Genomic DNA, 20,583 nt, shown 5'->3' with positions numbered 1-20,583 from the left:
CAGCCGGTGCGTATGCAGACATGAAGCCCATTACTTTGCAAGCTGTCATCTGTGCATGATTTGTGAGGTTACACTATGCTGTCAAACTCTATTCTCTTTTCAGCTGAGAAGTTCATTTAAGCAAGCCTTTACCCTCAAAAAGGCGCCCAAATCAGCGTCCTCATACTCTGACATTGAAGAGATAGCAACGCCAGACTCTTCTGTTCCATCCTCGCCCAAAGTACAGCATGAAGACGCAGAGTCATCACCTCTCTCCATGACGCCATCACTTTCAACCACTAAGTAAATGCTAATTTTGTTGTTGTGAACTTGTTTCGATTATGAAAGTGGCATTTAGGAGGCTTTAGGATAGGCACATGGATATGCAGGGAATGGAGGGATGGGCATCACATGCAGTCAAAGGAGATTAAATGAACGTGTCATCATGTTCAACATGGAAATTGTGGAACGAAGGACCTGTTCCTGTGCTGCATTGTTCTATTTATCCATCTTTAAAGAGTAAACAGATTCTCCATTGAATAGTTCATCAAAATATATTATATTTACTTTTTTGTTTCATGATTATAGAGATTTAAATGCCTGATACATTAAATTCTAACAAAACACATCACAAAAAAATGACATGGAATACTCCAAATGCGGTCTAAAAAGTAATGTAAAACTGCTTTATCACTTCCTGACTCTTATGCTCATTCCTTTGACGAGCGAAGGCAAGCATACCATATGGCTTCTTTACCACTACATTGACTTTTGTTGCCACTTTCCAAGTGTTATGGACTTGGACCCCAAAATCCCCCCGTACATCAACATCGTGCCGCAGTGAAGGTTTGAGTAACATCGTTGAGTGGTGAATATTGGCCAAGATTATCCTTTGCCTGAGATTCTTTGACAGCTAGAGAGAGCGATTTGGCCTTGGTCATATGTGCTAAATGGGTCGTGTAATAGTGACATTATGTATCTGCAATTCTATTTAATTGCCTTCAATGGGGCACAAAGGTTTAGCGTAAGTAGACAGGATTGAATTTCTATCGGTCAGATTCTGACAGACAAGGAGGGGAGTAAAGGCACTATTAGTGAGTGCAAGGTTTGCACTAGTGATAGAGTTGTAAGCAACTCATTTGATCTACCTGTGAGAAACCTCAGATGCCCTCAATTTGCTGGATTGCATCTAGATTCTCCATACAGCTAGAACAGCTATGATGAAGCTCCTATGTCTTATATATCAGGCCCTGGCTTCTCCTGGAAGTGCCACTTCATCACTTCGGTCTTCATGTGCTCTATTTTCTCTGCTACTTCTTTATTTGCTTGGAGCTTTCTAAATGTCAAGAAGTTAAAGAGTGCACTGAAATGAAACAACAGCCCTCGGTTGACTAAATAAATGGGCAATAGACTTTCACACTCGTGGTTCATTCCCCATTCCCCATTTCCTAAAGTCAGGTCTCTGGTGAGACTTATTTCACTTGGGCAGCTTACAACCCAGGGGTATGAATATTGATTTCTCATCAAATAACCACTGTTTCTCCCCCCTTTCCATCCCTCCCCCACCCAAGCCACACCAGCTTTTCTTTCACACCTAGCTGCAACTAACAATGACTTGTTTCCTTTACCATTGTTACTTTTTTGCATATCATTCATTCATTTGTTTTATATCTCTCCGCATCATCGTCTATATCTCTTGTTTCCCTTTCCCGTGACTTTCAATCTGAAGAAGGGCCTCGACCCGAAACGTCACCCATTCCTACTCTCCAAAGATGCTGCCAGCCCCGCTGAGTTACTCCAGCATTTTGTGTCTACCTCTAGTGAGGGTTGGCTTACAATACAGTTACTGACATCAGCTGTACCCGTGCCTCTGAGAGAGGAGTGGGGCTTATTGTAACATTCTGGGGGGGACAGGGGTGGCATTTGTGAAATGGAAAGGGATATGGTGGTTATAGACCATGGAACATAGAAAGGTGCACCACAGGAATGGGCCCTTCAGCCCACAATGTCTGTACCGAACATTATGCCAAGATGAACTGATCTCATCTGTCTGCACATTATCCATACCTCTCCATTTCCTGCATATCTATGTGCCTATCTAAAAGCCTCTTAAATGCCCCGATTGTATCCGCCTCCATCACCACTCCTGGCAGCACGTTCACACAAAAAATTATCCTGCACATCATCTTTAAACTTTGCCCCTCTCATCTTAAAGCTTTGTCCTCTAGTCTTTGAGATTTCCACACTGGGGAAAAAGGCTCTGACTGCCTACTCTACACCTCTCATGATTTTATATACTATCAGTTCTCTCCCCAACATCCGGCATTCCAGAGAAAACAATCCAAGTTTGGCGAAACTCTCCATCGAATAGCCCCTAATCCGGGCATCATTCATCTCTCCATCCTTCTTCTATCCGTCCTTCTCTCCAGAGATGCTGCCTGTCCTGCTGTTACTCCAGCATTTTTTGTCTATCATTCTGTAAACCTCTTCGGCACTCTTTCTGATGCCTGTACATCCTTCCTGTAATAGATCAACACAAAATGCACGCAATACTCCAAATACGACCTAACCAAAGTCCTGTCGAGCTGCACCATGACTTTCCAACTCTTCTTATCAATGCCCTGACCAGTGAAGGTGAACATACTATATGGCTTTTACTACTCTGTGTAGCCATTAACCCTAGTCTCAAACTTTTAGCCATGTCTTAATTTGTTTTATGTAGCTTTATGCCAAACTTTAGTTGAATAACTCTAATTACTATGGTTTAGCTACCTTAATATATTACATCATAATTATGATTTGTTTAGTTTAGAGATACAGTGTGGAAACAGGCACTTCATCCCACTGAGTACAGGCCAATCAGCGATCGCCAAACACAAGCAATATCCTACATATTAGGGACAATTTATAATCTTTACCAAAGCCAATTCGCCTTCTAACCTGTAATGGAGTGTGGGAGGAAACCGGAGCACCCAGGGAAAATCCACGTGGTCACAAACTCCGTACAGACAACACCCATAGTCAGGATCGAACCCAGGTCTCTGGCATTGTAACGATACGATAGAACTTTATTTATCCCAGTAGAGTTTCTAAGGCCGCAACTCTACCGCTGCGCCAATTATGTTCACAATTTTTAACAATGAGGAAAAATTCAATTCCACCGACCAATTCAAACAGATGAATTTACAACCTGACATTAAATCAGTCTTGCACTCCGGAAAATAATAAGAACTCCCCTTAAAACACAGGGCCTTTGACTCCGGTGAGACTGACCTGAAGGATGTATCAATACTACGGGGTGAGCTGTGGGAGAAGGAAAGGAAACTGACGGATATTCGCCTGGAGGCTCTAAGTTCAGCTCACCAGCTCGAGCAACTGCGAGAGGCTATGCACAATATGCAGGTATGTTGTACGTGAACAAGAATGTATTAAATCGAATACAAGTGTTGACGTTAGTAAATGGGAATTGTTTATAAATGCTTGAGTTTAGAGATACAACAGGAAACATACCATTCAGCCCACAAGTCCACACCAACCATCAATCACCCCTTCACACTGGTTCTATGTTATCCAATTTTCACATCCACTCCCGACACACTAGGCGCAATTTACAGAGGTCAATTAATGTACATACACGCAGGTCTTTGGGATATGGGAGGAAAGCAGAGCAACCCGAATGATATCCTCGTGGTCATAGGGAGAATGTTTCTGGGGAGACCTTTCCAGGTTCATAGATCCTCTCTTTAGACTTTACTTTACTTTAGACTTTCGTGATACAGCCCGGAAATAATAAGGCCCACACAGTCATAAGGAGAATGTGCAAACTCCACACAGACAGCACCTGAGGTAAGAATCGAACCCGGGTCTCCCCCACCTTGTGTGGTGCCAGCAGCTCTACCAGATGCACCACTTTACTGCCTTCAAAAAATTTCAAAATATTCTTCAAAATTATTGTGAGACACAACAATAAAACCTTGTGTGTACTTTTGTTGTTGTTGATGATCTGCTCATTTTTAAAGGCAGTGCTTCTAACATTTGACTCACTGTTTCTTGCTGAATGGTGTACCAGTGTGACCATGGCAGATCCTCTCGGTGATAAAAAATGAAACACATCAGTTTTTGACAGGATTTGAGAGACATGTTGATATATTCTGCACTAAGCATCTGTGAATATCTGATCCATCTTGAGTTGTTCACGCCCACATTGATTTATTCATGTTATTAGTCTAATTTCAGTTTTTCAAACATTTATAACATCCACTATTCTATTTATTTTTAAGTACATGATAGATTTCACTCATGCACATGAAAGAATCCTCTATGCTGTGAGCTGTTGGTGATTTTTTAAATACATCTTTGATAGAAATAGCTTCGTATTAGCCAGATTAATTTATCCTTAAGATTATGATATGAGCTGCAATCTCACTTGATTCTATTTCTCACTGATGTGAGTACTTCCGAGCAAGCAGTTAAAATGTTTCATGTCTTATAAAATCGTTATCATTTGTACTTGTGGCAGATGGTGCAACACTTACAATCAAAGATGATGTTAAAAGTGGTGTAAACATGTCAATACATGTACCAGATATGATTGCCAGTTATATGACACTTGAATGAGAAATTATGACATTTTAATGAATTCACTCCTGAAGCCAGTCTACATCTGGATAAATTAATTAATTTACAAACTGCTCATTTTCCCCCTGTGCCACCAAAGTCCCGCAGGTAAATTCCTCGTATGTTGCAAAACATACTTGCCGAATAAAGTGTGATTCTGATCTGATTCTGATATAAAGATAGAGGTATATAACATTATGAAGGAGTGGATAGGGCAGATAGTAAAAATACACAATGAGGGTATTGATTCTGGTGACAGGCCCTTCGCCATTCTTGTCCATGCTGTCCATGTTTGCATACTGGGCTAGTCCTGCATGTGACCTGTAGCCCATCATTTCCACACTTCTGTCCAAATTTATTTAAAAACTCACAATTGGGTCCACTTCTGTAGCTTCCTCTAGTGGCTCATTCTAGATACGAACCAGCTGCTGAATAAAAAGTTGCATCTGTATCTCTTCTTTAAATCTCTCCCCTCTCAATTTAGGCCTATACCCTCTACCTTGTGGAAAAAGACTGTGAGCACTCACTCTGTCCATGCCGATAACGATCTTGTATACAATAAAGTCACTCCTCAGCCTCCAAAGAAAGAAGTCCCTGCCTATCCAACCTCACCCAGTGACTCAACCTTGCAAGTCTGGGTAACACCCTGATCAATCTCTTTGATAATCTTTTCCAACTTAATGACATCCTTCCAATAACTGGCCAGCCAGTACGCCAAGCATGGTCTCTCAGAAGGGAACCGAAGGGGATATTTATTCACACAGAGGCTGATTGAAAATTGAAACGCATCTCTTGAAGTGGTGATGGAAACAAATATTCTCATGCCATTTAACAATCATTTAGACGAGTTCTTGAATCAAAGGCAAAGGAGGCTGTGGGCTTAACGTGGAAATAATGTAATAGTGTAGATAGGTACAGATGGCATGGACATAGAGGGCTGAACAGCATGTTTCTCCGCTATATAAAACCAACAACCACCTAATAGTCACACACCGACAATATTTGGACAGATTGATGGAGCATTAGAACAAGTTTAGCCATATCATACCTTGAATATCTTTTCTATTTTTGCTGAGCTCATTGCTGATCCATAGTCATAGAGTGATACAGTGTGGAAACAGGCTCTTCGGCTCAACCTGCACATACCGGCCAACATGTCCAGCTACACTTGTCCTACCTGCAAGCATTTAATCCATATACCTCTAAGCCTGTCATTTCCATGTACCTGTCTAACTGTTTCTTAAATGTTGGGATAGTCCTCAAATACCTCCTCTGGCATCTTGTTCTATACACCCACCACCCTTTGTGTGAATCCATGGTTTGCAAAAATGAATAGTGACTTCAATCATTGCCACATTTAAACGTCTATTTGAGGACTTGATTCAGCATAAACCTCTCAGCTGAGGGAACAATCACACAATCCCTTCAAGCAATCGCTGGTGGCAATGTAAGGATTGCCAAGTCTGTCCCTCCCTCCCTTGAAGAGACACTTCTCTGACTGCACCTGACAGGCCAGATGGAATCAAGGCTTGTGAAGTAGAGAATTAATCTCACAACGTTGTATAGAACATAGACATAGAACATTTCAGCATCGGAACAGGCCCTTCGGCTCACAGTGTCTGTCATTAGGTCATAAGGAATAAGAGTAGAATTAGGCCATTTGGCCCATCAAGTCTAGTCCGCCATTCAATCATGGCTGATCTATCTCTCCCTCCTAACCCCATTCACCTGCCTTCTCCCTATAACCTCTGACACCTGTACAAATCAAGAATCTATCCATCTCTGCCTTAAAAATATCCACTTCACCTCCACAGCCTTTGTGGAAAAGAATTCCACGGATTCACCACCCTCTGGCTAAAGACATTTCTCCTCATCTCCTTCCCTTAAAGAACGTCATTTAATTCTGAGGCTATGACCTCTAGTCCTGGACTCTCCCACTAGGGGAAACATCTTGTCCACATCCACTCTGTCCAAGCCTTTCTCTATTCTGTCTGTGACAAACATAATGCCAAGTTAAGCTAATCTCCTCTGCCTGCATGTGAGCCATATCTCTAATGTCCTGCATATCCACGTGCCTATCTAAAAGCCTCTTAAAAGCCTCATATTCAGTTATTACACCACAAATCCTTTGACATAGTAACAAATGCAAAGAGTCATATGCTCCTGATTTTAACGACAAATATGAATGCAGCTGAAATATATTTATACTCGTGCTAATTTACTGTGGCAAGTTCATGTTCTGATGAATTCATGAAATCTATTTTACCTTGATCAATAATATGAAACCAAGGCCAATTTTTCAGCTCATTATTTTAAAAGTGCTGTAGACATGGATTGTAATTCTTTGTACCTACTATTATTTCCTTTCAGTACAATTTTAGAGGAATTATTAGCTGTTCAAGTGGCATATTACCAATTTCAAAATGATTGTTCTGTTCAGAATTATGAAACTAAAATTACACAGGCTGAACAGATTGACTAAATGAGGCAGATTTGCATCTCAAATGCTTGTGTGGTAATGTTGTAGAGTTTGCTTGTGGTAACATTTTCATACCAGTAATTTCAGTTGAATGAAAAGCAGACAGATCCTAAAGAGATCCTGCATTGTACCCATCAATGTAGAATCAATATTCCACCAGTATTTCACAAAATGTAATATGATCTTCTAGTTGTGCATTACATCATAAAATCCTTCGTGAAGGGATTTACTTTTTAGATTTGATGAGATGATAAAATACAAAAATAACCACTCTAACACCATCAAATTAATTTTCTGCAAAATGAAAGGCTATATTTAGCCAATAAGCCGAATAGCCTTGAACAAAGAATAATTTCAAGTTAAGTGTTTATATTAAAATTGAATCAAAATATTATTAGAAAAATATTAGACATCGATGGGTTTCCTGTTGTTTTGAATTAGTAACTTTTATAAGTGCATACGTTCTAGGAGCAGAATTAGGCCAATCGGCTCATCAAGTCTACTCAATCATTCAATCATGGCTGATCTACCTTTCCCTCTCAACCACATTCTCCTGCCTTCTCCCCATAACCCGTGAAACCTGTACTAATCAGGAATCTGTCAATCGCCGCCTTAAAAATATCCTTTGACTTGGCTTCCACAGCCTTCTGTCTTTATTATATACATATTATCTAAATGGTGGCCGTATTATCTAAATGGTGGCCGATTGGGAAAGGGGGAGATGCAGCGAGACTTGGGTGTCACGGTACACCAGTCATTGAAGGTAGGCATGCAGGTGCAGCAGGCAGTAAAGAAAGCGAATGGTATGTTAGCTTTCATTGCAAAAGGATTTGAGTATAGGAGCAGGGAGGTTCTACTGCAGTTGTACAGGGTCTTGGTGAGACCACACCTGGAGTATTGCGTACAGTTTTGGTCTCCAAATCTGAGGAAGGACATTATTGCCATAGAGGGAGTGCAGAGACGGTTCACCAGACTGATTCCTGGGATGTCAGGACTGTCTTATGAAGAAAGACTGGATAGACTTGGTTTATACTCTCTAGAATTTAGGAGATTGAGAGGGGATCTTCTGAAACTTACAAAATTCTTAAGGGGGGTTGGACAGGCTAGATGCAGGAAGATTGTTCCCGATGTTAAGGAAGTCCAGGACAAGGGGTCACAGCTTAAGGATAAGGGGGAAATCCTTTAAAACCGAGATGAGAAAAACTTTTTTGTGAATCTCTGGAACTCTCTGCCACAGAGGGTAGTTGAGGCCAGTTCATTGGCTATATTTAAGAGGGAGTTAGATGTGGCCCTTGTGGCTAAGGGGATCAGGGGGTATGGAGAGAAGGCAGGTACGGGATACTGAGTTGGATGATCAGCCATGATCATATTGAATGGCGGTGCAGGCTCGAAGGGCCGAATGGCCTACTCCTGCACCTAATTTCTATGTTTCTATGTTGATTGTTAACTTATTTAACTTTATTTTCAAAGGAAAACCACGTGTTTTTTACTGAATCATGTTCACTCTTTGCATATATTCTGCACTCTGCACCTTCCCCTTTGCTCTACCTATTTGCATTTAAGTTTGACTTGATTGTTATCCCACCTGATGGGCTAGCATGTAAAACAAAGCTTTTAACTATACCTCGATACATGTGACAATAATAAACCTAAACCTTGTCTTTGTAGGTGGAAATTGAAGCACTGAAACTGGAAAACGACCGTCTTAAATCTGATACAGGTACAGGAACTTCACAAACTGTGCCAATTACTTCTGCCACTTCCTCTCCTCGGCCATCACTAGGGCTCACATTAGCTCATTCGTTCAGTCTCAGTCTTACAGACTCTGTTGACCAAGGTAATGTTAAATACAGCTTCTACTCCATCTGTGTCTCCCAACAGTCCATTTCACAAATTGCAAATGTCTCTGCGCATTTATGCTATGGTGGAAAGTTAGTTGACTAGATTTATTGGTAGTGGAATACATTGCCACAGACGGCTGTGGTGGCCGTCAATGAATATTTTTAGGGCGGAGATCGACAGATTCTTGATTAGTACGGGTGTCAGGGGTTATGGGAAGAAGGCAGGAGAATGGGGTTGAGCGAGAAAGATAGATCAGTCATGATTGAATGGTGGAGTTGGTGGGCCAAATGGCCTAATTCCTCTCCTAGAACATGAACTATTGATTATTATTAAATTGGCCAGAGTAAGTTTAATTTTGAGATCAACATCTCTGCTTCAAAAGTTTTGTCCCTGCCCATCCTCCCTACAATCAGCAGTTGTTGAAGTTTTTCTTGTTATTCCAAATTCTGGTCAGCCTTTCCTCTCGCTCAGCCTTTTATTTGACATTCTCCTAATTAACCCTCAATCAGAAACTGCTCCCCACACACCGCCCCCCCCCCCCCCCCCCCCCCCCCTGCCCCCTTCCACCGATATCCCTCCCTGTGTCTTTATGTTTCACTTCTTTCCTTATGTTATATGCATATTCTCCAGAGATGCTCCCTAACCCACTGCGTTACTCCAGTACTTTGTGTCTTTGTTCCTCATTTAGGTGTTTGCAAATGAGAATATATAGAATGTAGTTAACGCCACTTTAATTTTATAACCTTGTTACTAGGTGACACAGTGGTGCAGCTGGTAGAGCCACTGCCTCACAGCGCCAGAGACCCGTGTTCGATCCTGACCTCGAGTGTTGCCTGTGTGGAGTTTGCACCGTCTCCCTGTAACTGCATGGGTTTTCTTCAGGTGTTCCGGTTTCCTCCCACATCCCAAAGACAAGCAGGTTTGTAGGTTAATTGGCTTCTGTAAATTGCCCCTAGTGTGTAGGAAATGGACGAGAGAATGGGAGAACATAGAATTTGCATGAGTGGGTGATCGATGGTTGATGTGGGCTCAGTGAACCCTGTTTCCATGCTGTATCTCTAAAGTAAACTAATTGCAGATGCCGCAAAATTGCGGAGTTTTTAATTTATTTATCAAATATCAGTTGTAATGGACATCAATATGTTAAAATTGGCGGGATTGGCAGCATCTCTGGAGAACAAGGCTATTTAAAAAATGTACAAGAAATTTCTTGTAACAGGATAGAATTGAGTAAAAATATTCTTTGGGACTGAAACACCAACACAGACTTAACAGACATATTTCTGTGTCGTATCATCCTGAATCCATTCAAGCTAATCGTGTACATGCACAAATTCCTGGAGTAACTCAGCGGGCAGGCAGCATCTCTGGAGAAAAAGAATAGGTGATGTTTCGGGTCGGAACCCTTCATCAGGCTGTATTGTTGCAGATCGTGTGTTAGACAATTTATCTTCCATTATATCAGTAAATTATAATAGCTGTTTTGATGTAAACAGATATTGCATTGATAGAACTGTACAGTGCTGGTGGAAATTTGCACTTAAGCAAATTGTAAATTGGACCTTTGTCACTACTATTGGAGCCATCAACAAAATCTCATGTTTTTAGAGGCTTGACAAATATCTTTTACCAAGGATTCTTTATATTAGTGGATTTTATATAATAGTCACTGCTGTGTTTCTGGTAAGTTATATTCTTGTTTTTTTTGGCATACATAATGAGAACATTTAATATGTAAAGTGAGCTGTAGAGAGAGATTAAGCAGACCAGGCTTTATTCGTTGTTCAACAGGGGTGGATGAGGGGTGATCTCATAGAGATGTGTAAGATCATCAGAGGAATAGATAGGGTGAATGCACAGGGCCTTTTACCCAGAATAGGGGAACAGAACAAGAGGACATCCCTATAAGGTGAGAGGGGAAATATTTAATAGGAAGAAGAGGGTGACTTTTCCGCACAGAAAAGTGCGGAATGCTGCCAGAGGAGATAGTTGAGGCAGGTGCTATAACAACATTTATAAGACATTTGGATAGGAAGTATTTAGAGGTATAGGGGCCAAACATGGACAGGTGGGACTAGTGTAGATTGGGCATCTTGGTCAGCCTGGGCAGGTTGGGTCAAAGGTCCTGTTTCCATGCTATATGACTAAGTGGAAGGATTTGCAGAGCAAAAGAAAATGGCCCAACCTTTCCTGATGCTGAGTAATGAATCTACTTAGGGCAACATGTGGTTTGTGTGTGGAAGAAATAAAACTAAACTTATTTAATGAGGGAGTGAAATTATTTCCTTGTATAAAAAAAGTATAATTTATCTGCTCACACCCAAAATAGTAAAGATATGTTTTTTTGTTTTCATTTTCATTGAGGGCTGTACAGTGCTGGTGGAAATTTGTTTTCATTTTCATTGTCCCTAGTGTATAGGGAATGAATGTGAAAGTGGGATAACACAGAACTAGTGTGAACAGGTGATTGACGTGGACTCGGTGGGCCGAAAGGGCCTATTTCCATGCTGTATATTCCAATCAATTAATTCAATCAATCAGTTTCATGTGATTCATGATAGAATAACAAACAAGCATGATCATTTGGCTGTATTTGAAACAGGAGAGAAAAGATTGCCATTTTCCTATCGTTCCTTCGAATCTGTACCTCTGCTCATGTGTATATAATAGCTTTTATGTGTACATGGTGAAGATAGTCGATTAGTAATTAAGTTTATTACTCATTTTCACACACTCACTTAAGGATGTTCTCAGTCCAGTCTAAGAAATTACTTTTACTTGATTTTGATTTCCTACTTCTGTGAAAAAAACACACGTTTTCATATCCCTACTAGTAATACGATACAGAATTGGTGTGTTATGAAACTTTGGTCTTGTTTGGTCGTTGCATTATTTTCTTCCTTCTCTGATTTAGATACATCCCCAATGGATGGGGTGACCTGTTCCTCCTCAAAGGAAGAAAGAAATGTTCGAATTGTGGTCCTACTGACTGAAGAGCAGATTTGCAATGAGGTAAGATGGATATTAATACACGGATAACTGGGGATGTAATGTTTAACTTTTGTGAGAAAGTGAAATTCTGATTAAAGTCTTCATTATTCTGCATTATACAAGCTGGTAAAGGCACAGAGAAGATTTACGAGGTTGTTGCCAGGACTAGAGGGTCTGAGCGAAAGGGGGAGGTTGAGTCGGCTGGGACTCTATTCCTTGTAGCACAGGAGGATGAGGGGTGATCTTATAGATGTGTATAAAATTATGAGATTAATAGATTAGGTAGATGTACAGAGTCTCTTGTCCAGAGTAGGTGAATCGAGGACCAGAGGACATAGGTTTAAGGTGAAGGGGAAAAGATTAAATAGGAATCTGAGGGGTAACTTTTTCACACAAAGTGTGGTGGGTGTATGGAATAAGCTGCCAGAGGAGGTAGTTGAGACTGGGACTATCCCAACGTTTAAGAAACAGTTAGACAGGTGCATGGTAGGACAGGTTTGGAGGGATATGGACCAAACGTAGGCAGGTGGGACTAGTGTAGGTGGGACATTTTGGCCGGTGTGGGCAAGTTTGGGTGAAAGGCCTGTTTCCACACTGTATCACTATGACTCTTTCCCAAAAAAAGCATATAAAGGGGTAAGCGTGTGGATTAAAAGCAAAATATTGTATCACTGTTTAAGTCCTTTTAATCCAACCTGCAGTTCCTAAGCAAGGGATCAGTAACATGCCTGGGCATGCCATTAGGTAGCTGATTGATCAAATGGAGGAACTTTGTTTTGTGGCAGGACTAAGGGAGACGAGGTGCAGATTAAGGAGAGCTCATGAAGGGAAAGAGGAAGTGTGCCAAGTTTATAAAAGCTGTCCTTGGGTTTAAATCCTTTTAACGCCCCATGATCATGTTGAATTTTATTTTTAAATACCCCCCTATAAGGAGCAGTGCCAAAAGCAGAACAACCGAGGCACTACATGACTGAAGCCGAACTACTTTTACTCCACAGAGCCCTGTTTCCTTTTTTTGTGCATGTGTGTTGCTTTTCAATGTTTCTCATGCCAGGACACCCAAACCCATTGGACCTTCACAGTTCCTACTTTCTCATTCAGAATGAAAAAAAATCTATGAGCCCTTCCATCGTTCTGTACACAGTTCAAAATAGAAAATTTAATTGAGGCAAAAAGTATATTTATTTCTCCCCAGCTAATCACACAATGACTTATTGTAGTTTTGCTGCAATAAAGCTGCATAGTACAGAAATAGGCTTTTGACCTACCCTGTCAATGTTGATCATTTTTGCCCAGCCACATAAAGCCCATTTGCCTGCATTAGGTACATATCCTTCAATGCCTTGCATATTTAAGAGCCTCTCTACATGCTTCTTATGCACAGAGACTGTATCTGATTCCACCACCTTCTCTGGCAGCATGTTCTACATATCAATCACTCTCTCCTCTCAGATGCCTTTTAAAACTCCTTCCGCTCACCTACATCCCGTCCCCCATCACATTTGAAAGCTTCAAATGAAAGTGAAAGATTACTTAATGCTCCTCATGCAAATCTTGCATATTCATAGAGATTGTCAATCAACACAAAGATGTCAAACATATGTAATGCACGGTGTTTGATGGGACGTCCAACTTTAATTTATACGTTCCTTGCCCGAAAAACCATGTGGGCAACTCACACAGGCGTATGCCTTCATAGGATGGTTGATACTTGCTTAAAGGGGCCCTGCCTTAACTACTCTGTTCCCTCGTTGAATCTAATATATTGTTTTCTTCATAAGCTTATTAGTTATGCTCATCTGCCAACTGTCCCACTGCACCCACTGCCCATCCCGATTAGGCCTCGCTGCTGGAGTCAATACATATCCCTATTTGACCCCCATCCATTACTATGCCCAAGATAGACACAACATTCTGGAGTAACTCAGCAGGATAGGCAGTGTCTCTGGATAGAAGGAATGCGTGACTTTTCAGGACGAGACCCTACTTCAGATTGAGTCAGAGGAGATAAGGAAGTGTAAGGTGTGAAAATGAGACATCAGACGGGATGCACATCAAGGAAAATGTAGAATAAAATATTGACTTCTCTAACTTCGTTACCCTTGCTTTCCCTCTCTCTCCATCCCTCCCCTTTCCTAGTTCTCCGACCAGTCCGACTGCCCCACTGATTGAATGTTATCTCTGTATGCTTCGTTGTCATCTTCTTCTAGCTAACAATGATCTATTCTACATTTTTTGATCTGCATCCCCTTTGATGTCTCGTTTTTACACCTTACACTTACTTATCTTTGTGTCTCCCTCTCCCATGACTCAGTCTCAAAAAAGGTTTCGACCTGAGACGTCACCATTCCTTCTATCCAGAGTTGCTGCCTGTCTCGCTGAGTTACTCTGGCATTTCGTGTCTATCTTCAGTTCCTTCCTACACATTGCTTTGCCCAGGTCTATTTATGTTCCTGTAATCCTGACCATCTCACCCAACTGGACCTTTAATCTCACCAACTCTCCCCCTCGTATAGATATTCCTCTTCCACCCCAACCCCATTTCAAGGTCAACCCGTGATAAACCTGCGTGCATATTTCACAAGTGCAACATATATCTAGTGTGTATAATACTAAATGGGTTATAGTGTATTGCCCAGTGTATATAGTGTATGTAGTTTCCATCAAAACTGGTTAGCGGCACTATACCCAAAAGGGCACAAAGTGCTGGAGTAACTCAGCGGGTCAGGCAGCATCCCTGGATAACATGGATAGGTGACGTTTCAGGTCTTCAGACTGAAACATGACCCAAAATGTGAGTCCAAAGAAGAGTCCTAACCCAAAACCTCACCTATCTATGTTCTTCAGAGATGATGCCTGACCCACTGATTTACTCCAGCACTTTGTGTATTTTTGTGTAAACCAGCATCTGCAGTTGCTTGTTTCTACACTACCCTGTACACAGCTAGATGATTGCATATTTTGAGATACCATTTTTAAGCTACCACCATTCTGCAAAATGAGGATTCTCAAATCCAATGTTCATTTGCCGGTTTTTGAAGGTAAATCCTGGTCAATAACATGGGAAGCATTATAATATCTTTCCCTCATAATTTGCATGTCCCGATACACCTTTTCACGTTGTAATTTGGAAGAAGTTGCGCACAGGAGAAAATAATCGTGAGTTGCACTGAAAAAAACGTTATCTTTCCCCTTCAAGCCTAACCCACTATTTGGTAACTCATTTATGTATCAGTCCCCAAATCCCTTTGTTTTCTTCTGTGTCCAAAAATCTGTGCTTCGGTACTTTTAAGTACATAAGGTCATAACGTGATAAGTGATAGGAGCAGGATTAGACCATTTGGCCCATCAAGTCTACTCTGCCATTCAATCATGGCTGACGTATCTCTCCCTCCTAATCCCTTTCTCCAACTTTCTCTACATAACCCCTGACACCCGTGCTAATCAAGAATCTATCTATCTCTGCCTTAATCCAATGGATAGGCATCCACAGCGCTCCACACATTCTGCCCTCTGTATTAAGACATTTCTACACATCTCTGAGATAAATGAACAATCCTGCCTTCCCAATTATGTCTAATTTTCCTCAATTCTGAGAACACTGTGATAAATGATCTCGTTTCCAGTTACATTTCTGCAGCTGTCAGGAAATTCATGAGTTCAAAAACTGCAAAAGGACCACTTTGACTTCATGTCCAATTACAAAACAAATACATTTATTGTAAACAGATGTCTCAAAAGTTCCAGGCAGATGCAGATATGAAACTCAACACAAAATGGCACAAAGTACTGAAATAATTCAGCGGGTCAAGCAGCATCTCCAGAGAACATGTTCAGACGACGCTTCAGGTCGGGATCCTTCTTCAGATTGAAACATGACCTGAAATGGGAGTCTGAAGAAGTGTCCCAATCCAAAACCTCACCTGTCCATGCTCTCCTGACATGCTGTCTTTCCCGCTCAGTTACTCCAGCATTTTACCTCTTTTTTTTTGTAAACCAGCTTCTGCTGCTCCTTGTATTTACATGAAACTCAACAGATTTGTTTATCTCCAAACAGACTACAAAGCAGCAAGAATTTTTCCTTGGTTTTGCCAAAGTAAATGGAGCAACTGACTGGACTACTTTAGATGGAGTTATCTGCCAGTCTTTTAAGGTATGTTTAGTTTATTGCTTTATATGATTGGTTTCCGTTCTGAAAGTTCTCATTGTAGGTGATGGGGTTTTCTTTTCAAGAACAATACAATGTATTTAGTTATCGAGTCCCCAATGCAGCGCACCGCTAATAACATTTAAATAATTGAAAGGGCCAGCTTAAAGGGCAAGCTAGCTCGCAAAATGTCCCTGATATCATTAAGAGGGTCAGAAATCTGGACTGTCCGGACAGGGAGTGTAGTTATCTATTGGAACTTGATGGAACAAGAATGCTCCTTCTTACTCTACATTAACTACAAAGATAAATCACTAATTTTTACCTGGAGTTCAGCGATTACTGATTATATTGCTGAAAATATGGTAAAAATCTGCATCTTATTCTAACTTCCACTGGGATTGATTAGCATATTTAGTGAACTAAAGTCACCGACACCCAAACTACCTTGAAATACCAATTTCTAATTTGTTTCCTGGCTCACATGCAATGGAGAAACTGGATCTCAGAGAAGCTTGCCCACCCTTCCCTACTCCACATCAAACCCTATTTTCACATCAAATCACAAGTGCCAGACAAAGTATTTTCAATACAAAGCTGGTGCCTGCACCGATCTTTTCCAAGGATGAATCTTCATTGTCTGTGGTAACCGAGTGGTATAATTTTTCCAAATTTCTTCCTAGGAAAACACTGAAATCAAGCAAATTTTTTTTCATTATGTAATGGCTTGTCACTTGTACAATCTTGGCGGCATGTTGGTGCAGCGGTAGAGTTGCTGCCTTATTGTGCCAGAGACCCGGGTTCATTCCTGACTTTGGGGAGCTTGTCTATACGGAGTCTGTACGATCTCCCCATGATCTGTGCGGGTTTTCTACAGGAAGCTCTGGTTTTCTCCCACGCTCCAAAGATGTACAGGTTTGCAACTTGGCTTGGAATAAATGTAAAATAATCCCAAGTGTGCGTAGGTTGGCGTTAGTGTACGGAGATCGCTGGTCGGCACGGACTCGGTAGGCAGAAGGGCCTGGTTCTGCATTGTATCTCTTAACTAAATTAAACTAAACTTGTATTTCAATTATCTGTATCATCATCTGGTCAACATAGTGATAAAGTCTATGAGCTACAGTGTCACCTGTCTTGTGGGATTATTAAGCGGTAGCAGTAATATAGACATGGTTCATTTAAGACCCAAACCTCCACTGGGCCCTCTCCAATGCCAGCACACCGTTCCTCAGATTTGGGGCCCAAGATGAATTTGGACAAGTAGTGTCTGTAACAGTAGATATTCTGGATGGTCAAGACAAGACAAGAGAGTTTATTGTCTTGTGTCCCAGATAGGACAATGAAATTCTTGCATTGCTGCAGCACAACAGGATATTGTAGTCATAAATAGATTCAGATTCAGATTTGATCTTTATTGTCATTGTGCAGTGTACAGTACAGAGACAATGAAATGCAGTTAGCATCTCACTCAGAAGAGCGAACATAGACTAATGGAACAGTAAAATATATATATGTACATACAGTAGCAGTAGTGCAATTTTTCTGGGGGAAGGAGTGTCCGGGGGGCGGGGGTGACTGGCAATCACCAAGGTCAAGTCAAGTCAAGTCAAGTTTATTTGTCACATACACATACGAGATGTGCAGTGAAATGAAAGTGGCAATGCTCGCGGACTTTTGTGCAAAAGACAAACAACAAAACAACCAAACAAATTATAAACACAATCATAACACACATATTCTTTTACATAATAAATAATAGAAGGAAAAACGTTCTGTAGAGTTAGTCCCTGGTGAGAAAGGCGTTTACAGTCCGAATTGCCTCTGGGAAGAAACTCCTTCTCAACCTCTCCATTCTCACTGCATGGCAACGGAGGCGTTTGCCTGACCGTAGCGGCTGGAACAGTCCGTTGCAGGGGTGGAAGAGGTCTCTCATGATTTTGTTTGCTCTGGAGTTGCTCCTGTTGTATAGTTCCTGCAGGGGGTGAGTGAAGTTCCCATAGTGCGTTCGGCCGAACGCACTACTCTCTGCAGAGTCTTCTTGTCCTTGGCAGAGCAATTCCCGAACCAGATGGTAATGTTCCCGGACAAGATGTTTTCCACCGCCGCTGCGTAGAAGCACTGTAGGATCCTCGGAGACACTCTGAATTTCCTCAATTGCCTGAGGTGGTAAAGGCGCTGCCTTGCCTTACTCACCAGTGCTGAGGCGTGTAATGACCATGTCATATCCTCAGAGATGCGGACTCCCAGATATTTAAAACAGTTCACCCTATCCACAGGATCCCCATTTATACTCAATGGAGTGTACGTCCTCGGATGATGTGCCCTCCTAAAGTCCATGATCAGCTCCTTCGTTTTTTTGATGTTCAAGAGGAGGCTGTTCTCCTGGCACCAGAGTGCTAGATCAGCCACCTCCTCCCGGTAGGCCTTCTCATCATTGTCTGAGATCAGGCCCACCACCACAGTGTCATCAGCAAACTTAATTATTGAATTGGAGCTGAACCTAGCCACACAGTCATGTGTGTACAGGGAGTACAATAGGGGGCTGAGGACGCAACCCTGGGGCGATCCTGTGCTCAGGGTGAGGGACTTCGATGTATTCCCTCCCATCTTGACTACCTGGGGCCTGGCGGTGAGAAAGTCCAGGACCCAGGCACACAGGGAGGTGTTGAGCCCCAATTCCAGTAGCTTCCCGGCCAGTCTGGTGGGGACTATCGTGTTGAAGGCTGAACTGTAGTCTATGAACAGCATCCTCACGTAGCCCCCCTTCTGGCTGTCCAGATGGGAGAGAGCGATGTGCAAGACCTGGGAGACCGCATCGTCCGTGGACCTGTTCGGACGGTATGCAAACTGCAACGGGTCCATGTTCCGAGGGAGGAAGGCGCAGATGTGATTCTTCACCAGCCTCTCAAAGCATTTCATGACTACCGAGGTAAGGGCCACCGGACGGTAGTCATTCAGGCAGGCTGGGGAGGCATTTTTTGGTACCGGTACAATGATGGATTTTTTGAAGCAGGCAGGGACCACGGACTTGTCCATGGAGAGGTTGAATAATGTAGTGAGCACTGGAGCTAGCTGCGTAGCGCAGGACTTGAGTACTCGCCCCGAAATGCCATCGGGGCCTGCAGCTTTTCTCGTGTTCACCCGTGTCAGTGCCCTCCTCACGTCGTGCTCGGACAGCGAGAATGTGTGCACATTCCTCCCTTCAGCTTCGTTAGCCAGCCCGCTGTCGGTATTGTCGATAGTCGGCAGACCTGGAGTGGTGTTGCCCCTCTCGAAACGAGCGTAAAAGGAGTTCAGGTCGTCAGCTAGGGAGGTGCCGGCACATGCGGATGAGGGAGGGGTGCTTCGGTAGTTGGTTACAATCCGTAGCCCCTGCCACAGGCTTCTGGTGTCCTGCTGCTCCATCTGTAACTCCATCTTGTCCCTGTACCTTCTCTTTGCGTCCTTCACCGCCCTTCGCAGTCGGTAGGACTCTGCCTTGTAGACGTCCATGTTTCCTGATGCCAGGCCCGAGTTGTAGGCAGCGGTACGAGCATTCAAGGCCACACGAACAGACCTGTCTACCCAGGGTTTTTGGTTCGGAAAGGTGCTTACCCTTACCGTGGGGACGATGTTGTCGGTTATTGTTGCGATGAAGTCCATGACTGCTTCCGCGAACTCACTGACGTCACTGGAACTTGCTTCGAACATATTCCAGTCGACATCACTCAGTGCATCTTGCAGCATGGCCTCTGACTGGTCGGACCACCGCTTTACGTCCCTCGTCTCTACCGCTTCCCGAACTATTCTCTGTTTATACTCCGGCAACAGGAAAATAGCAGCGTGGTCAGATTTTCCTAGGGGAGGGAGTGAAACGGCCTTGTAGCCGTTTGTAGAGTTAAGTTGTGTAACAGCCGCAGGGAAGTTGTAACAACTCTGCACCGGCCTTGTAGCCGGTGCAGAGTTAAGTTGTGTAACAGCCGCAGGGAAGAAGCTGTTCCTGAACCTACTGCTCTGGCAACAGAGAGATCTGTAGCGCCTCCCGGATGGGAGGAGGGTAAACAGTCTGTGGCTGGGGTGAGAGGAGTCCTTGACGATGCTGCGCGCCCTTCGCAGACATCGCTTGCTCTGGACAGACTCAATGGAGGGGAGTGAGGAACCGGTGATGCGTTGGGCAATTTTTACCACCCTCTGCAGTGCTTTCCGGTCGCAGACAGAGCAGTTGCCATACCATACTGTGATACAGTTGGTAAGGATGCTCTCGATGGTGCAGCGGTAGAAGTTCACCAGAATCTGAGGAGACAGATGGACCTTCTTTAGTCTCCTCAGGTCTGATACAGTCTGATACAAATACAGATCTGTAGTGTGTCCATATGCCATAGAATATATATATATATATATACATCAGTAAACAGATAAAGTGCAATAAGTTGTTATAGTTCATAGTTTGTTTGAAGTTGTATTTAATAGTCTGATGGCTGTGGGGAAGAAGCTGTTCCTGAATCTGGATGTTGCAGATTTCAGGCTCCTGTACCTTCTACCCGATGGC

At 42.6% G+C, this 20,583-nt stretch overlaps 1 protein-coding gene across 1 annotated transcript in view; it reads left to right on the top strand.

Annotated features, from left to right (window-relative positions):
• LOC129708650 (neuron navigator 1-like) overlaps window positions 1-20,583 on the top strand; it is a 512,158-nt gene that overhangs the window by 445,446 nt on the left and 46,129 nt on the right. Inside the window, exons 23-28 of the mRNA XM_055654539.1 lie at window positions 104-282; window positions 3,228-3,381; window positions 8,744-8,795; window positions 9,672-9,836; window positions 11,832-11,929; window positions 15,966-16,061. Of these exons, the coding sequence (XP_055510514.1) occupies window positions 104-282; window positions 3,228-3,381; window positions 8,744-8,795; window positions 9,672-9,836; window positions 11,832-11,929; window positions 15,966-16,061 (744 nt within the window). The remainder of the gene's footprint in view (window positions 1-103; window positions 283-3,227; window positions 3,382-8,743; window positions 8,796-9,671; window positions 9,837-11,831; window positions 11,930-15,965; window positions 16,062-20,583) is intronic.

The sequence above is a fragment of the Leucoraja erinacea genome, chromosome 24 (genome assembly GCF_028641065.1).
Source record: "Leucoraja erinacea ecotype New England chromosome 24, Leri_hhj_1, whole genome shotgun sequence".
Classification (NCBI taxonomy): domain Eukaryota; kingdom Metazoa; phylum Chordata; class Chondrichthyes; order Rajiformes; family Rajidae; genus Leucoraja; species Leucoraja erinaceus.
This window is presented reverse-complemented; position numbering and strand designations above follow the sequence as displayed.